This window comes from Condylura cristata, unplaced genomic scaffold, assembly GCF_000260355.1.
Source record: "Condylura cristata isolate star-nosed mole 26May11 unplaced genomic scaffold, ConCri1.0 scaffold00022, whole genome shotgun sequence".
NCBI lineage: Eukaryota > Metazoa > Chordata > Mammalia > Eulipotyphla > Talpidae > Condylura > Condylura cristata.
Window position 1 is genome coordinate 29606286 of NW_004567123.1, and position 18985 is coordinate 29625270.

The window sequence follows — 18985 nt, forward strand, 5'->3', positions numbered from 1 at the left end:
GTAGAGGGTAAGTGGGTATCCTGGCTCAGGTGCAGGACTGGGCTCACTCATCAGGGTGGAGAAGCAGGTGTCTTGCTGGGAGAGGGGAGGGGGGTGCTGAGGGCAGGCTGCGATGGGAAGTCAGTTTTGGTCATGCTGAGTCTGAAGCACTCGTGAACAGTAGGGAGGTCATGTGGGCAGCTGACTGAGCCCATGACTCAGGAAAACTCTAGGCTGGAACCATAAGTGTGTGAGTCATAAAGCTACAGATGTGGGGAAGATTGCCCAGGGAAAGAACACGCCGGGTAAGATGAGGCCAGGGCCAAGCTTCCAGACACACCAACCTGCAATGGCTGAAGAGAAAAGGACCTGGGAAAACAGAAAACCAAGGCTGCAGTGGCAAAAAAGTCGGGGAAGAAATGGTTTCCAGGAGAAAGATTTAGCAGTGGTCAGTGCCTCTGTTAGCTCAAGGGAGAGGTGAGGACTGGAAACCCTCGCTGGAAATGGCCACCTGGCATCTGCTGGGCGCGAGATGACGGCGCATGTGGAAGGGCAGGGAGAAGGCACCAGGGGCCGCCAGCCCCAGAGGGAGTCAAGGAACCCAAGCCATGAGTGCGGGACACACTCCTAAGAAATTGGGCTTTGGGCCCCTCCCTGGGGCGCAATGGTTTAAAGCCACACTGCGAAGCTAACCACAGCCGCTTCAGCATGAGTTCAATACCCAGCCAGGGAAGTGACCCACATGACACAGCAGACCTCTCCTGACCCACTGGCTGCTCCCCTCAGCAGTGTGTTTCAGTCGGTCTGTTCTGCTCCCTTCTCTATTTCTGGTGAATCCTCTCATGCCCTGCACTTCTGGCCTGTACCCGAGTTCTATATGCATAAATAAATAAATCTTTTAAAAAATGAAATTGGGCTTTGAACAAGCAGCCAGGAATGAGGAGATGGGAGGGTGCTCACTGGAAAGATACAGGCAGAGAGCAGACGTGGGAGGAATTTCAGCATGTTCAAAGGTCTGTGCGTGTGCCCAAAAACTCAACATAAAGTTGCCCGAGGTGGGCCCTCCCTGGTGGCGCAGCGGGTTAAAGCACAGCACTAAGAAGTTAAAGCTGCTTCCGCATGAGTTCGATCCCTGCCCCAGAGGTGACCCACAGGGCGCAACAGACCCCTCCTGACCCACCTGCTGCTCCCCTCAGCAATGGACTTCATCAGTCGGCCTGTTCTGCTCCCCACTGTCTCTGGTGAATCCTCTCACCACCCCTGCACCTCTGGCATGAACCCCAGTTCTGTGTGCATAAATAAATAAATCTTTAAAAAAAAAGTTACGCAACGTCCCCACAAGGCCACTCTTTGAACCAAGAGAAATGGAAACGCATCCACACAGAAATTCGTATCCGAACGTTCATGGCGACATAAATGTCTGTGGGTACAGAAGCCGATGAGGCAAGAGCCACGGATGAGGGAGCGCACGGCACCACCATAAAGAGCAAGAGTCAGCTCCAGCAGGGCGGAGTTCTGGAAACAGTGCTCAGAGGGACAGAGGCTGGACACAGACGCTCACCTACCACAGGGCCACACACACACGCCATGTCCTCTACATGCCGAGACAGGTACAGCGAGCCACCAGCAGGCGCCGGGTGGGGGGGCAAGGAGGGGTAGGCTGCCAGCGAGTGGGGATTTCTCAATGGAATCATCTCAGTTTGATGGTGATGATGGCACACACCATCATGGAGAATATATTTAAAAAATACTTTCAGATGGAGAATTGCCCCATGTGTGAATTATACCTCAATAAAGCCAGCTTTTTTTTTTTTAAGTTTGTGAAATGTTGGGTCTCTAGGTACCCAGGAAATCTGAGGGGGAAAGCACTATACATGAACACCCCATCGCCCTGCCACCATGAGATGTGGCCTTTCAAACTCGTAAACACGCTCCCCTTAAGTCAACAGTAAAGGCTCCACCATCCCTGGAGCAGAATGGAATTAGCTGGAAGCTTTCAGATCAACAGAATTACCAGAATCTCTAGGAGGCCTCAGACCTACCCTGTTAGCGCTACAGGCATTTATTTGGAAGAAGAGCTAGTTCTCTAAGGTTGAAAATGGTGCATTTTTGATCACAGTCTTCTAGAATAATACATCAACATACAACATTCTGAAGCGGGTCAGGCTTCAGAAACTGGACGAAGGCAAAGTTTCCTAGGTGACCCACAAAGCTCAAAGCACAGACTGCCCTCAAGCATCTCGAAAAAGGTGCAGGGTGTAGACCCACGCTGGGCAGGATGCGATTTCTCCTTTGGAAAGTGGTTCTCTGGCATCTTCAGTGGCGGGACGTCACAACTTGTTGGGCAATCTGGTTGTTAACTCAGCTGCAAATAAATTCTGCCCATTGCACAGCACAGCACTGTGCTTCCTGGGCTGGAAGAGGGGTAGGAATGCCAGAACAGAGTTAAAAATACTGATGCTCGGGCCCTCCCTGTGGCGCAGCGGGTTAAAGCACTGCACTGAGAATCTAAAGCCACTTCCGCATGAGTTCGATCCCCACCTGCCCCGGAGGTGACCACATGGCGTGGCAGACCTCTCCTGACCCGCCCGCTGCTTCCCTCAGCAGTGTACTTCGTAGATCTGCCTGTTCTGCTCCCCACTCTGTCTCTGGTGAAGCCTCTCGCCGCCCCTGAGCCTCTGGCCTGTACCCCAGTTCTGTATGAATAAATAAATAAATCTTTAAAAAAAAAAAAATACTGATGCTCGTTTTTTTTTTAAAGAAAGATTCTCAGCACTTCTGTATCAAGCTGTGATTTGAGTGTTTATGGTTACATTTTCTTAAAGAGTTTCCTTGAAAAAAAATGACAGAAGGTCTCTATCTCCTAGCCGTCCTCATAAACAATCCCTTTGTGAAACAGTCTTAATTTACATACAACAGTGAGAACGAGGATCCTGTACTAATTAAGGTCTGGGGCTGGTTAGCAAATTGCTGTAATTGTATATTCTCCTGCATCCTGTCTCTGAAAATATATCCATACTCAGGCAAATCTCAGCAAGAATGATACTGTTCAAGATTTTAATATCTTGGGCTTCCGTTGCATGGTTTCCAAGTGGCTGGTTCTCTTGTGTGGGTGACATTTCACAGACATTTTTAAAAATGGTTTCAGCTTTGGCAGCCTGGCATCCGCACCCCACCATCATTACTGCAAAATGCACACAAGGCAGGATCAAGATGCCAACAGCCCAAACAGGGGCACTTTTGTAGGGAGACGAGAACGGGCCAAGGCCATCACTTCTCAAGCCCTGGCCTTGGAGCGACTGGTTCTGACCAAGCTCTCAGAGGTGCCCAGTCTCTGCAGAGAATGCAAACTGACAACCCTCAGCTCTTCTGACCGGAGACGTGTCTCGCTGGGTCTGTGCATGCTCACGGAGAAACTGTCTACACATTTCGCCCCATCTCTACACAGGGGGTTTTTACAAGGAATAAAAATCCCAGCTGCCGGCACAGGCTAAGCCATATTCCTACTGGTCTGGGGAGCTCTCAGATGGAGGCAGACCCCTACTCTGCCCTTCACAAAGGCCCAGACCCAGAAGCCTGGTCTACTGCTGCCCTGAAGCCCGTGGGTAAAGCTCAAGGTGAAGGACAAAAGTTTTTTGGGTTTTGGGGGGGTTTTTTTGGAGGGGGCAAGTTGAAAGATTTAGTTATACATACAAGAATTGGGGTACAGGCCAAGATGGGGGGTTGACCTCTCACCAGAGTGGGGAGCAGAATAGGCACATCTACTGAAATACACTGCTGAGGGGAACAGCGGGCAGTTCAGAGGCCTCTGCTGCGGCCATGTGGGTCACTGCCCTGGCCGGGGATGGAATTCAAGCTGCAGAGGCTGCGGGTACCTTCACAACGCTGCGCTTGAACCCGTTGCGCCACCAGGAAGGCCCAAGGACAAAGGTTTAAAGTCACAGATAAAACCCAGCTCGTGAAAAATGATGTAAAAATAAACTTTTTAATAAAAAAAAAAAAACCCAGCTCGACACCCTGCTACTTCATTAATGTCCCAGTCTCGGTCTCCTGAACTATAAAATGGGAGCAGCTGCCGTACATCCTCGCATGGTCAGGAGAATCAAGTGAAATAATGTGCATATAATACGTGGCATCAGCGCTCAGGAGAAAGTAGCTAGGCGCACACCTGGCATCTAGACGGTGCTTCCAATTTATGCCTGAGCCTCTCTCAGCCCATCATTACCCTCGGACACAAATGTCAACCTGACATCTTGAAAGCTCGAAAGCTTTGTCTCCCAGGCACTAAAATGTTCCCGTAAATGCCAAGGCTGGCGTAAAGGCAGTAACTGGCTTGGGAATTGCTCCGTTAATAAGAGAAGACGTGTCGGGGGATGGGGGTGTACAAATTGGAATTTAGTTGGGGAAGCTGAAAGGGGGCTTGGACCAGAGGTAACAATAGGGCAGACGAATCTAAGTGTCCCTAGTATGATTTAGTTCATGGCCTGTGATCCAGAAGCAAGTAGGGAATGATAAGCTGGTTCCCATGGTGCCCAGGTGGGCACCTCTTTGGAGGAATGACCTTTTCTTTGGGGGGGGGGGTGTCTAGGAGGAAGGGTCCAGCCTTGTGTCCTCTCCAGGCTGAAGGGAAGAGGTTACCCCGAGGACTCTGCCAGGCTGCACACTGGCCGCCCTCCCCAGAGCTGTCCTGCCCTGCAGCCTGCCCAGCATTCCCGGGTGACCAGCTCCCAGCCCATCTCCTCTGGCTTCCACTGTTCACAACCCAAGAACCCTGCCCTGACAGCATCAGCAGAGACAGAAGCACAGAATTTCCCAAACCGCTTGAAAAGAAACTGCAAAAATGCCTGTTTGTTGAACCAGACCCTCATGCCGTGGACTTTGACAGCCAGGGCTGAAAGGGCCTGCTCCCCGTTAGTGCTCTAAGCATCACGGGGCAACTCCAGCTCTCCAAAGCCCAGCCAAACCCACATGAGAACTCCATGCTTGACAAATTTCCTTACGGAGTCAGAAATATCCCCTACACCCAGAAGCATCCACCAGACGGCAGGAGCTCAGGTCCACGCCGAGAAAGCTACCAAGGCAGTCAGTCCCTGGGGGTGAGAGAAAGATGTCCCTGAGACCCCGGGACCTCCCCCGCCAGGTCTCCCCACTAGAGCAGGGGAGCCAAAGGCCTGGGGGAGTCAATGTGACTAACGGAGAGCACCTCTCTCCTAGTCTTGAGCCAAAGCTGGGCAGCCTGGCATGGTAGCTGCACCCCACCCAACAGGCGGGTGTCGGTCCCGAGTTGGCTCCTCACCTCCACTGTCTCTCCTCCTAGAGGCTGCACGTGGGAAAGCGACGGCACAAGGTGCATTTAGGGGGATACAAGCTCGTCACCCCAAATCCAACCACGCTGCCATCTCGCACCAGGTCCAGATACCCTTCTTGAGCACTCAGTAGCTGTGAACAAGCCTAATCTTCCCTAAAACCCTCTTTCTTTAGCATGTCCCCTTTGTAAGGGCAAACGCAGGGCCCAAAGAATGACCTGGGCAGGCAGGGCACAGGCAGGGGCCAGTGGGGAGTCTGGCTGAGCCCTCGGGACCAGCCTGCCTCTCCAAGGGCAGGGAGGGGTGGAACATGGTGACCTAGGGCCTGGGGCAGGAAGAGTCTACACTGTAGCCAAGGAAACATCCACACACACAAAATAAGAAACACAAGACCTCAGACAAGGGCTATGAAGCAAGTCTGGAATGACCCTGAAGAATTTTCTGGATGGCTACACATACTCGGTTATCTTGAGGTACACTGTGTCCCCACAAGTGAATACACACTTGGATATCTGTGTATATCCACTGTACACTGCAGATAAGGTTGAAATGTACCAGAAAATAAGAAACAAATGAAAAAGAAGGCAGATTTGGGAGCAGTGTTCTCTCCATGGGACTGGGGGTCAGAGAAGGAAGTAAGAGGGAGGAGGGATGCCCCAGGTGACGATGAGAAGGCTCAGTGCATGAACTCCTGAACTCCTGTCTGGCCTGCTGCAGATGGATACATGTAGAAACACTTACAGACGCCTGTGCCCACACTGTTCCTTGCTCTGTCAGCTCGGAAGACCAAGAAGCAAAGATACCTCAGCAACAATGAGCACACTCAGCCCCCACATCTTGGTTTCTAAAACTATTCTCTTAACTAAAGGAACCAGGGCTTCCTTGGGGAAATAGCTAATTGTAGGGTTGAGGCAGAAAATACCCAAGATGAGCCAAGAGCATCTTACTGTGGCCTAAGTAAGAATGTTGAATCATCCATCAATCAATCAATCATCAATCCCATGATGACGTCAAAGGGACAGAGGAGCCACCTGCAAGTGCTCCCAGAGGCCAAAGGTAGCAAAATTTGAGCAATAAAATAATTAAAGAGCACTGAACTATAACCCAAAATATAAAATAACTGCATCCACACTGCCAGACATAAACAGGAGGAGAGACCGAGAGACGAATCTCTACGGGGTTCCAAATAACTGCAGACAGTCGAGCTGCGAGGTGGCAGGCAGTGACTCCTCACTCCATCCTTTTAAGTCCCTTTCCAAGAGGACAGTATGGGAAAGGGGGAGCCTCGGCTGCCCCAGCCAGGTAATCAAAGTCAACTTCACCCTTGCTAGATCACAGGGTAATGTGCACCTCTAACACGATGTATAAAAAGGACACTCACTGTGAGGCCTCTCCTCCCAAGGCCCTTAACCCCGACTCACCTCAGGCCAGTCAGGAGCAAAGCACCCACTAATGCCACAGAGGAGCATCCGCCACATGCCTGAGGCAGACCTCCTCAAAATTATCAAGGTCATAAAGGGGGGGGGGGGGTAAGGGCTAAAATCTCAGAGCTATCAAGCTGTCCACAGCCACTGCAAACTGAGTCCAATCCCCGCCCAGGAGCTGACCTACAAGGTGCCGCAGACCTCTCCTATCTCCCTGCTGCTCCCCTCAGCAGTGTGCTTCATCCATCTGCCTGTTCTGTTCCCCACTCTGTCTGGTGAATCCTCTCAACATCCCTCAAACACACACACACCCCTCTGGCTGCACCCCAGTTCTTATGTGCATAAATAAAAATCTAAAAAAAAAGAGCAAAATCCTGGAAATTGTCACACCAAGCCATGTGAGGGATGTTGAAGGGCTGCAAGGGGCTCTCCTGGACGGGACACTAACAGCAGAGGGAAACCAAGGAAAGAGGCACCAGTCCGAGTTACCACTTGGAACAAAAGAGGCGCGTGTCAACAGAAAACCGTGTCGGCAGAGGTGGGGCGGTCCCAGGAGCGCAACCCATCTTCACGACTCATCCAAAAACCAGAAACTGCTCTCCAATTGGAAGTTGATTTTTAAAATATAACTGAAAAGGATGGAATGGCTGGCCTGGGCTGGGTGACGGCGAGAGGCCTCTGCAGGAGATGACGCCCGGCAGCACAAGATGAGGACGAGCCAGACCTAGGGCAGCCTGTTCCCTGCGAAGAACACAGCACACCTGGGAGCCCCAGGAAGGGAGGGCGCTCCACGGAGCCCGGCGGAGAAATGTCACCAGGTGAATGATGTCACCAGGTGGACAGCTCGGGCCTACACAGGAAGGTCACAGGCTGAAGGTAACCTCAGCCTCGAGCCTAAGGACATTGGAGGTCAGTGCAGGGCGTCAGTCCAGGTGAGGTGGATCTGGTCTACGTTTCTCAAGAGGCCCCAACTGCTGTTGGGAGACTAGCAGGGGACAGTAAGAAAGAGGATGCTGGGGACCCCAGGGGGCCACACTTTGGGAGGCACAAACGAGGCAGATAATGCCTGGTAGAGAGCCAGGGGCATCCGAGGGTTTGGAAGATGAGAACAGGGTCCGCACGCTTACAGGGAAGGAGAAGAGCAGTCTCCCCTGGGGGACAGAGGGGGGCCCTGTGCACAGCTGCCCCCCGCCCTTTGACCATCTGCGGCTCTGACCCTTTTGAAGAGGTCCCCACAGTGAAGCTCCCGGCCACTCAGCCACCCCAGTGCCCAGGAAAGGAACAGCCCCCCCGAAGACAGCACTTCAGGGGTTCATCTCTTGTGCTGCTCACAGTACAGCACCTCAGCTTCCTCATCCGCAAAGCCGGGCAGCAAACACCTCACCACAGAAGAGCACGTGAGAGAAAGCACAGCCAGGGAAAGGAGCACGAGGAGGAAGGACACTTGGCATCTGCTGCAGCACCCATTTCACAAAGAAGAGAAGCGCGGGGCAGAGGCAGAGGCCACCCCTCCTCCCGCATGGCCTGGCAGGCCAGACCCCGGCCCGGCCCCCCGCCCCACTTCCCAGGTGAGGCTTTACCGGCTGACCCTCAGCTCTGCCCAAAACAACACGCCGTCTCGGAAAAATCTTCCCAACAGCTCTGTTGCTGCAGGTGCCTTGGGAGCTGCTTTTTCATAGGGTCCTTCTCAGTGGGCACCACTCTCTGGCAGACTGTAGGAGCCTCTCTCCAGCCCTGCCCCCCACACACACACACACACCATCCCCAGATGTGTGCTGGTGCAGGCGTGCGGAGATGGCTCACAGAAATAACCAGGTACAACCAAAGATACGGAAAATGCTCTGGGGCCATTTCTTTAAAAGCACCTTGGAGGCCAAAGCACAGAACAGTTCCTTTTGGACCCAAGGAACAGTACCTCCTTTAGGAGACTTTGGGGAGTCTAGGATTCTGAGTAAAACCCTAAATCCTGTTGGTTCTGATGTGCTAAGTTTTGTCCTAAATGGACAAAATGACCCCAACATTCCAGAAAGTTCCACGCTTCCTTTTCCTATCTAACCAAATCACTGTTTTCCAATCAAGCAGGCCAAGGATGTTCCACTTCTGCAGTTCCAAAGAGGCCTGACATTAAAATCACAAGCCCAGCAGCACTGGTGACTATGGTTGCTTCTAGAAAGAACATGCTTTTGTTTAAATGGCTGAAAGTCACCCCGCAGAGAAGGAGCCAGCCAGCCTCCATCATGATACACACGTAGAATTTACTGTCAGGACCATCCCTGACAGGTGGGGACCCGCCACCAACATGCACGGGAAAGACAATCAAAAGGAGGAGATTTCTCCATAAATAAGGTTCATCCATCACAGATTCCACATCTCAAAATCACTGAGGGTTGCAACAGAGCCACACTCCACTGCACTACAACAAGAAAGAGAGATTCCAATTTCCTCCTCTCCTCGGGAATATATAATACAAGGTTTTTACTCACCTTTGGAGCGAGTAGAGATATCCATGCCCTCTCCCACCTCCTGTTCTGTTTTTATTTCCTCTTCAGCCAAGCTGAAACAGAGCAAATTATGTTCATGTTTAGGTAGAGGGAGGATGTGCCCCATGGGGGCAACTATTTAGAAGTTCTCACAACAAACCCACCTTGAAGACAATCCCCCACCCTCAGGCAGGGGTGGGGGGAAAGAAACCCACACTTGGTTTCAAACCAAGTGTTCCGACTCCTAAAGTGTTCTCAAAAACACTCGGTTGTTCTTTTTTTAAGTCAAATTACTACTCCAGTTATCGCGCTGGTGGGGGATGCAAAAGGCATTTTTTAGACACACAATTACAATCTACCCCCTGGACCAATGAAAACCCAGCCTCCGAGTAAACAAGTTTCTCGTTTTTTAACACCAGTTCGAAGGCAGGCAGGTTGGAGGTGGTTGGCAAGGGACCCAGAGTTCTGGTCTCTGAATTCTGAAGGCAAGAGTGTTTCCCAGACCTCCCAGCTGAAGGCAGGAACATGAGAAATACATAGGTTAAATTACAAAGTAGAAAAATATGCCTAGCAGTAAAAGACCTGGTTTCAAAACATGCAAACAACCAGTATATATCCCGGAATTAGGACTGGGGTCTCCTCCCACCCACCCTGGATGTTTCTTCTCCCTAGTAGGCATGGCTGAGGAGAGCCTTCAGCACTCTTTTGAGCTGTGACTAATTATCCTCCACCACAAACGTGGAATGAGGAAGGATTATTTAAAAGACAGAGAGTTGGGGGTTGGGAAGAGAGCAAAGCAAACTGGCCCCTCCACACAGAGGGAAGGGCGGCCAGACTCTCCCCCCCTGCAGGAATTCCGGATGAACAGAAAGCACTTCACTTCATAGCTCCCATACCTTCCCAAGCTATGTCAGTCAGGGCCTGCTTTTCTAGGTGCAAAATGTTTGAGGTTCTGGGCCTTAGCGAGCATTTAGTGGTAAGAGTCTGAGCAATTACTCCACATGCAGTTCCATTGACCTGTGCCTCAAGTGAAAAGAAATGGGTACATCGCCAATTGATATGCCTGGAATTTTCCATTTTGAAGTCTCAAAGCCAGGACAGGGAGGAGGCTGGGTAAGAGAAGGATTAGAGTGTCCCTTTTGAATGTCCCTTCTGTGTTCCGTGGCCTGTGGGACTTTGACAAAAGATAGATCCCAGAAGGTTAGAACTGTAGGCAAAATGACGATGCAATAGGAGAGTCCTGTTGTGTTTTGTAGGAAGAGGATCAAGGTTGGTAAAAAAGGAACAGACGAGGGCTTAGAATTAAATCAGAAGAACTTGGAGACTAACTTCACATGTCCCAGCAGAGAGAAAGGGTAGGCTAGTTTGAAATCAGATTATACATTTAGCTCCCTGATACTGAACCCCATTAGCAATTTCATTTACGCTGCATCTGGACACAGCCCATGACACCAAAGAAATCACCAAGAAACAAGTGACATGTCACAAATGGCTTTCATCTGAAGAAAGCAATCCATTCATTGTCAATACACCCCAACATGCAATGATACTACAGTGCTGTGTAGACCGGGATTTTAGCACTCATGTTTTTCACTGCAACTTAAGAGGCAACATTCATAACTCAGAAGCATATTCTGCCTGCAACATACACAGGTTGTCCAGATGGATGCTGCACTGGCTTCTGTATGGGGTGACTGGAAGTAAATGTTAACAAAAGCCTCATGCAACCCCCACAGATGGGTAGAACTTCAAAAGAACAAACAGCACCCTTGATCTTTCTAGGGCCGAGAATTGTTTCCCTCTCTAGCATAAAGTTATGTGAAATCTTAAACTTCTTGAAACTGATCCCATATTTTGAGTGATGCAGAAAACGCTAATCTGGGATCCCACCAAAATGCACGGCTGTGAAGAACAATTATCTATCACAGGGCCCCGAAACCCACTTGAAGGATTTCTGCAGTGATGAAAACATTCGAAGGTGTATTGATCACAGAGGAGGGCCACATTCAAGAGAACAATTATTTGGCTTGTCACCGCCTAGAGGGGCTGAATGCACAGCCAGGAATGCTGCTGAGAGACTCAGAAAATGCAGACTAGTTAGGTGGTGGCTATTTGCTGTGGAGTTTAAGATAATCAATCCTGCAGCAGGAAAGAGAGGGAAAAAAGTTAAGCTGTTTTATTTTTCCAAGTATTACAAGTGGGTACACCACAATCACCTAACTTAGCAATAGCACCACCAGCCTTAGCCAACGATTTCAAGCACAACAATTTCAGAAAATTATCCTTTTCACAGATCAACAAACCGTCCTTTCAAAGGGAATCCATGCACACACACCAACTTGTATATGACTACAGGAACTGCAGTGTCTATGCATTACAAGAAAAAAAAAAACTTCATTTACAAAAGCAAAGACCAGAATGCAAAATTAGTCATTTTGAATAGCCACATCTAAAGGGACTTCCTTTTTTCTACACCGCTGATCTGCTGGGTTTTTTTTTTTTTTTTTTTTCAGTGTCAAGTCCTAGAATGTTATTAGGGAAAAAACTATGAACATTACATCAAAAGTGGTGAAGAAAAGATTTGTACCTGTCTGAATGCCCCACAGATCTTGGTCAATTTTGGTTAAGGAGTGTTCATTCATTTTGGAGGAAAGGCAGTCAAATAACAATAATTGTTGAAAAGAAAAAGCAGCTGCATCTGGAGAAAAGACTTTGAACTCTTGTCATTAACACATTAAAGTCTTAGAAACATAGAGCATCTTTCCTTCCTTATCTGCTAGCTCCCAGCAATCACGATTATTTAAATCAAAACAATGGAACAACAAGCCCTTGTTTCAAACTGACATTACTTCCCCCCCCCCCAGTCGGGGGCCGCTAAAGAAAAGGGTAAAATAAGCTTAAAAACCAACAACAGCCTCTCACCCCAACAGGAAAATAAGATCATCAACTAGTTGTATACGATGTCTAATACGATGTCTGCACTAACATTTGCCCCATGCGTCTGGATTTCACAAACTGATACAGTTCAGGCAATTAAAGAAGAAATAACAGTCCTGCAAATAAAACCAAGACCATCCCATCCAGTCCCAGCAGAAAAACCAAGATTTCTCCCCCAATGCCTGAGTAAGAAAACCTATGCTTACTTCTTAACCTGCATGCACTGAAAAAGAGCAATTAAAAGTTGCAGATGAACTGCTGCACCGCCGAGATGTTTTAAGCCTTCTGATTATTAATTCTGAGGACTCAAGGCTGGTCCGTAATTCCCAGGAATCACATCCCCTCAACCCTTCCAAAAGAGAGAGAAAAGAAAACATCTAGTTTTGACAGGAAAATGCCTGGATACACAATGCCCAGATATTTCTTTTCCCCAAGTGCCCTACTATTTGACTTTTAACCAAGAATAGCCAACCCATCCAGCATATATAACCAGCATGCACAAGTCTGGTTGTACAGCAGAGGACCATCGCACAGCAATTCAAGAATCATGCATCATTCCAAAGGACTGTGCCTTCAGCTTTTTACTTTCATTCAAAATACCAAACTGGTCCAGGCTGTAAGAAATATTTAATCCCCAAGACACAACATCTTCCTCTTCTAGATCACAAAATAGTGAACATCATAGTAGTAATAAAAAAAAAAAAACATGCTTCCCTAAATCTGCAATTAATTTTCTTAAAAATTGGGGGAAGGGAGAAGGGAATGACTAGCAGAGCCGCTTTATATAAGCACTCACCTAAAACAGGCAGAGTCATCGGTAGCTAAGCTATTTATGCAGGATTCTTAAAATGGCGTCTGGCAACACTGCCTCATTCCTGTATTGAAGCTAAAATGGTAGCAGTTTGTTCAATAGCTGTAGTTCTTGTTTAAGCAGCCCTGCTAGTTTCAAAGCCACCTTCCTAAATCTCAGAAGTAGGGAAGGCTCAACATAAGGACACCAGCAACCCAACGTTGTGAAGCTTAAAAAAAATCTGCAATGACAGGGAGAGTTTGTGAAGTCACAGGTTCCTAAGGAAAACCCTTCCCTTTTCAGATCCTGAGCCTTCACCATGAGGCTGGGATGAGGCCCCCTGGCCCTGGAATTAGGTGGGTGGAAGGTTAGGAATTATGCAGCCCTGTGGCACATCCTGCAGACAGACAGGTGTCTGTGCAGACAGGAAAATGCTAGCAGGGAGCAGGCTGGGGAAAAGGGGGTGGAAACCCATTCCCCCTTCTTGGATTATTAAAATCCAGCTTCATATCCATCCCTAAAGGAAGCTGGGTGCAGTCAGAGTGCTTCACGGACAACAGGCAGCCGAAAAGTCAGGCGCAAGGGCTGCACCCCAGTCTCAGGTCAAGGCACCCCAGTCTGAGGCCAAGGTGAAAGAAAAGGCTGTTTATATGCCTGCAAACGACCACCGAATACCCAGCCAGTCTCAAGACAGTTAACATCAAGGCAAGACAATCCGGTCTGCAGAGAAGAAACAACAGTAAACATTCCCTGAGCCAACGCTCAGGATACTCACAAATTAGATTTTTGTCCACCCCCAACAGAGCCCTGAAAATTAACAATGGGTTTGTGCAAAACCAGCTTTCAGAGGCCGAACTAATAGCCTCATAGTGGATAATGTAATTTACTGTTACAGGTCTGAGGATTGGCCTCAGAACTCGGCTGGAGCTGTGTGTGGGGAGTTTCAAGGTGACTGCTTTTCAGCTCCAGGGGAGAAAGGAGGGCATGGAGCCCAAGGCTGTGCCAGGGCGAGGGCGGGTGGGTAGGTAATCTTGATGAGGAGGGACAGGCTGGCAGCACTCGAGCTGCAGTGCTGAAATGGCTCCCGCCTGCTTGTTTATCTGGAAGGAGCGTGGGGGGAGGGCAGCCCTAGCAACCTGGAGCCTGGGTGAATCCCGACTTGCTTTTGCATCGAAGAGCAATGGAGGAGCCTCTAAACAGCTTCCCTGACTAAACCTCTGCTGTGGGCTGGCGAAGGCACTTTTTGCATGTGTCTTTCTGTTCAGGGTCAACCAGAGGCAAAGCCAGCCAGATCTGGGGCTTCTCAGCTGACAAATGTTTGCTGCCTGTGCCACAGGAGAGGAGAAAGAAGGCAAAAGAAACAAAGAGATCACACATTTGACGTGGTTGGACTTTTGAAAAACCTACCTTTGCCTTGAGGGTTTTCTGGATTACTGTCACCCTGCTTTCTTAAAGTGACTCATTTGCGACCCCCCCCACCCCCATTTAAGACCTGAAGCAGATTCCCTACTATTCTCCCAGAGAAAGAAGGGGGGGGGTGTTTTGTTGAAAAAGAAAAGGGGTTACAAGCAAGAAAGGGGGAAAAGCTATTATTTTCATCCCTAATTTATAATCCAAGAGGCCCTGTTGGTTCTTTCTTTCTTTCTGACTCGAATCTTTGAGCTGTTAATTATAAAAGTAACTGGACTCAGCTCCAACAGGCTAACTACATTCGCAGCAATTAGAAAAACTCTGTAGAAAGTTTACTGAGTGATTATATATAATTAATTCCTAGTTATAGACAGAACACTGACCATTTTCTGGAGCTAATAAAAGCCTCCCCCTCCCCCATGTGAATGCCACTTAATTTCCCAAAGCAGAAAGTGAATCCATCCTGGAGGGTCTTGAAGGAAAGGGGGGGGGGGGACGGAGAAGGAGACGAATCAAAAGCTCCAGTGTCTCTGTGTTTGTTCCTTGCAGCTGTGCATCCTCTTTGGGGACTTGAGGAGGCAGAAGGAGAAAGGAAAACAGCCCTGTTCTGTTCCTCCCGCTGTAAATTATAAACGTGGCAGTGGCATAAAGAACATTCTACTACCTTGATCGTTTAAAAAAAAAAAAAAAGGAAGACAACAGGGTGGGGGAGATGCCCTAGGAATGGAATGTAGAAGTCTCTTCCGCTTGGTGGATCTGCTTTTCCTAAAAAGAACAAAGATGGTAGAAATTTCCAGAAGGCCCATTCTCAGTCCGGCCACTGCAATTGTCAGTCTGTAACCTTTCCTCCAAGTCTATTGGTTCAAAAGCTGAGAGAGGAAGCCCATTGGGCTGCTGCTGTGTGAGCAGCATTACTGGCCCACTAGCTAGTCTGGCTGCAATGCAGACTCACTTTTTACCCTTAGTGAAACTGGGAAATAAGGCGACTTTGAAAGCAATTAATATTTTACAGACTCGTGCTTGGTGGTGGCCACAGTACCAGGGAACTGTGGCTGGCCTGGTCCAGGGCTGGGAACTTGCTGGAGCCGCCCACTTGAAAACAGATCTTGGCTTTGCAAACCTGTGGGAGCCATTTTAATGCAAGCTTTTAAAGGACAAATGCCTTGCCCTTAGGTTTCCTTCCCATCCAACAAACACACCATTATACAAACACTGGAGGCACCAAACCAGGAATCTTGTGATTAGATATTGCTTCTAGGGAGGCCACAAGAACCTCAATATGTAATTTCCATTTACAGCCAGGAGATAAGAACAAAGAAAAGAGCTAAGTGTCTGGACTTAACTTGTGTGGGGTACTAGCAGTTTAGTTTTGAGTTGGTAACATCAGCTGCCTGTATTTTTATTCTAAGAGGCTGGTCCTGTCTTAACACAGTTTTCTCAACTGAGAGTTCAGTACATTTCTCCTTATTAAATGAGCCTTTTTCCAATGGATGCTAAAAGGTGGCTAGGTGGATACGAAAAGAAAAAGAGTTATTGACTCAATAAAGTTGGCATAACAGCCACTGAATATTTTTCCACCATTTACAGTTATTCTGGATGGGTGTCCAGGCTGGAAATTTATGTAGTGAACTTCCAGGGAAATTCTGAAGGAAACACTGACTAAACAAAAGTACTTTTTTCCTCCTTAAGTTCTAGCTACAGCTGGAGAAAGGTAAAAAGCGAAAACTAAAGCCTAAGGAAAGACAAGCGGGCATGCTGATGTGTGGGTCTGGCCTGGAAAAAGGCCAGATCTGGAATTCAGCGAGTCCTGCATCAAAGCAAGTTTGGTGGTGAATGGGATTTTGCACTACAGGTAAGTACCCTAAAAGTACCCCAAAACATTATGTGCTCACACCAACACACACACCAGCCCCTGCCTCACCCATGTTTAAGACTCTGTGACCCTAGGAGCGGAGCACTTCAGTTACACTGCACAAACAGATCACCTACCCAGAGTTCTAACATCCAACAAACCCAATTTAAAAAGTCTCTGAGGCAAGGCACAATGAAGTAAACATTTCTCCCCTGGTTGGGGGTAAACAGGAAGTGTAATCCTCAATCCTAGCTGCAGGTTATCAGGACAAGCAGTGGATTCAAGCAGTCCCCTAAAATCAAGCCACTATTTAAAAAGCCCTCATTTGGTTCCTGCTAGTGAAAAGCCCCCACTGCTTTAGCCCAGACTCCCCCCCCCCAGTAAGAACAGCCCCCAAATGTTTGCCAAACTCCATCCGTGGCCACAGAGGAAATGGGCTGTTTTACTTACCCTGCAAATGTTCAAGCCACCGTCTCATTTTTCCACAGTTAAGAAGAGAAAATAGGCTGGCAGATTTGGGACTTGATCAAAAAGGAATTTTTTTTTCAAACAGTTACATGGAATTATGAAAAACACACACACACCACAACAACACAACCCAACAACTGAATATGGAATGCTGTCATGAGCCACAGACATGGTTTTATTTCCTCTGCCCTCTATCACCCAGGAGGGCAGAGGCGGATACAATGTAAAAAAGCAAAAGGAAACTGAAAACCAGGATAAAAGACACATTAGTTCATTGAAAATCATGCAAGAGTAGCAAGCTAAGGGATTCAGAAAGAGTCCTCACAGATTTATTACAGGATGTTGTCCAACATCCCCCCACACACACACCCCCAATCCCCATCCCTACTCCAAAAAACTTCCACCAAAGCCTAGAAAACACTTTCAGAAACATTTGCTGGCTGTAGGCTGGCTTGCAGAAGAACACTCTGTATCAACAGAAGTCAGGAAAAAAGGCTGAACAATGTAGTTTCAAGTGAAGAAGCCCTGTAGGGAGAAAACAGACCATGTAGAGACAGCACACCACCCACCTAGGCCCCAGGAGCTGGGATCTCGCCCTAGCACTGCACTGCTGAGGGCTGGGTTCTTTTTCAAACACACGTCCTCTCTTGTCAGAACTTAGTCCAGCCTTCCCAGAACCTCTTTGGAGAGGTAAACTTGCCTGCTTTGCTCTGCTGCTATGAGGTCTCCTTGGAGAGGAGCCTGCTTTGCTTACCTTCCATTTTCTTCCCCCAGCAGGCATGTGACACAGAGAAGACAATAGTGCAGGGGAGGGGGGTGACTGCTCAGAGAAAGAGAGAGAAAGAAAAAGGAGGAAAAAAAAAAAGCTTCTTTTTTTGACATACCAGGATCTAGCTTCAAACTATTCCAGAAACACCATGTCCTGGTGGAAGAAAAGGTATTGCAGGCCCTTGCCAGTTTGCAAATTCAAGCTATGGCTAATGGCTACTTAGCCATGTGACCCAAGAAAGCAAAAAAAAAAAAAAAAAAAATTCTCTCTAAACAGTTCCAAGTTAACCTAAGTGCTGTGGGGGTGACTGTGGCACGGCAGCCACAGAGAAATCACACTGCTCGCCCACAATTCGGATGTCTCAGAGGGAGGGGGAGAAAAGATGGTTAAAAAGTCGAGCTTACCTCTGTGGATGCATTGTTAACACTGTGTAATGTCAATACTTATAAAACATGGAGGACAGGCTCCTAGTTCTCACAGAAAAAGGGTTTGGCACTTCGGCTTGATGATCTGGCCGCCTAATAAAAGCTCATCTCCGATTGGCTGCCCCAGCAAATCGGAGTGTAAAGTCGCCCGGGATTGGCTGAAACACTTCCTGAGCGATTATCTTTGTGAGGCTCTGGTGAGCAAGAGCCATCCTGTGCATAGAAAAAGACAGGCTAAGCTAGGCCTTTTGCTGCAAGGAAAACTTGGGAAAGGGGCCCCCAGATGCACTTCTCCCACACCCTGGCTAGATTTCCCGGCACGGACAAACCAGTGCAGCCAGCCTGACCTGCTGCCACAGAGCCTGAGGCCCGGGTGCCACTGGAGAGGGAGTTTTGGGGGTGAGCTGGAAGGGCTCACCCTCACCTGCCCCCACAGAAGCAGCTCCCCTGGCTAGAAGGGAAGGCTGGCCCTTTACCAGAACAATCCAGAAGGATCGACCTCCCTGGGAAAAAGGGAAGCCGAAGAGAAGGGAACCCCAGGGAAGCAGCATAGAGGGCAAAGGAAAGGGGCTGGAGGCAGGCCTCTGAGGAGCAGACAGAGAACAAGGCAGGCAGGCCCCGAGAAGTCGCCCAGAAGCGGCCCAGGCCCCGGCAGATTCAGGCTGCTGAGGGGAGGAGGGGAGTGGAGTGGTCAAGTTTGCACAGTCACTGTCCACACGCCTCCAGGAAAAGCAGGCCCGGGAGCCATTTGCCTGGCTGAGACTCTAACCTCTCACCCTCCCCCCGCTGCCACCTCCCCAGGCCAGCTCTCAAAAGGATAGCCAAAGGGGCTTCTGCCTCCCAGCCAGGGTGCCAGGGGGACCCCTCTCCGTCCTTACCCTAAGAAAAGCTCCTAGCAGGCCACATGCCTAAGTCTACAAACTTCCCTTCCCTCCCAGTGCCCTCCCCCACTGCTGAGGCCTGCTAGACCTGTCAGTTAAACAAAAATCTGACTTCCGTATTAGTCTGCAATGCCTTCAGCTTCCTGCCTGTTAACCCTCTCTCGGACTCCGGGCCTGGCTGGGAAAAACTAGGCCCTGAGATCGCAGAAAAGGCCTGTGGAAAAATACCAGCTGCAGCTCCCGGCAGATGCAGAAAGAGAGAGA

The 18985-nt window shown here is 48.9% G+C and overlaps 1 protein-coding gene across 10 annotated transcripts in view; it reads right to left on the reverse strand.

Annotated features, from left to right (window-relative positions):
- ZMYND8 (zinc finger, MYND-type containing 8) overlaps nucleotides 1-18061 on the reverse strand; it is a 96554-nt gene extending 78493 nt beyond the window's left edge. For 4 of the 10 annotated variants that reach the window (XM_004687455.2, XM_004687452.2, XM_012728241.1 and 1 more), the window contains exons 1-2: nucleotides 17820-18053; nucleotides 9193-9263 (exon numbers count right to left, since the gene is read on the reverse strand). In XM_004687455.2, the coding sequence (XP_004687512.1) occupies nucleotides 9193-9263; nucleotides 17820-17833 (85 nt within the window). In that variant the 5' untranslated portion in view covers nucleotides 17834-18053. Of the gene's footprint in view, nucleotides 1-9192; nucleotides 9264-11776; nucleotides 11917-12332; nucleotides 12555-12922; nucleotides 13034-17215; nucleotides 17368-17530; nucleotides 17535-17819 lie in introns of those variants that run through there. The other 6 variants (XM_004687451.2, XM_012728239.1, XM_012728240.1 and 3 more) reach the window with 6 other exon arrangements.
- Nucleotides 18062-18985: the final 924 nt, after the last annotated feature.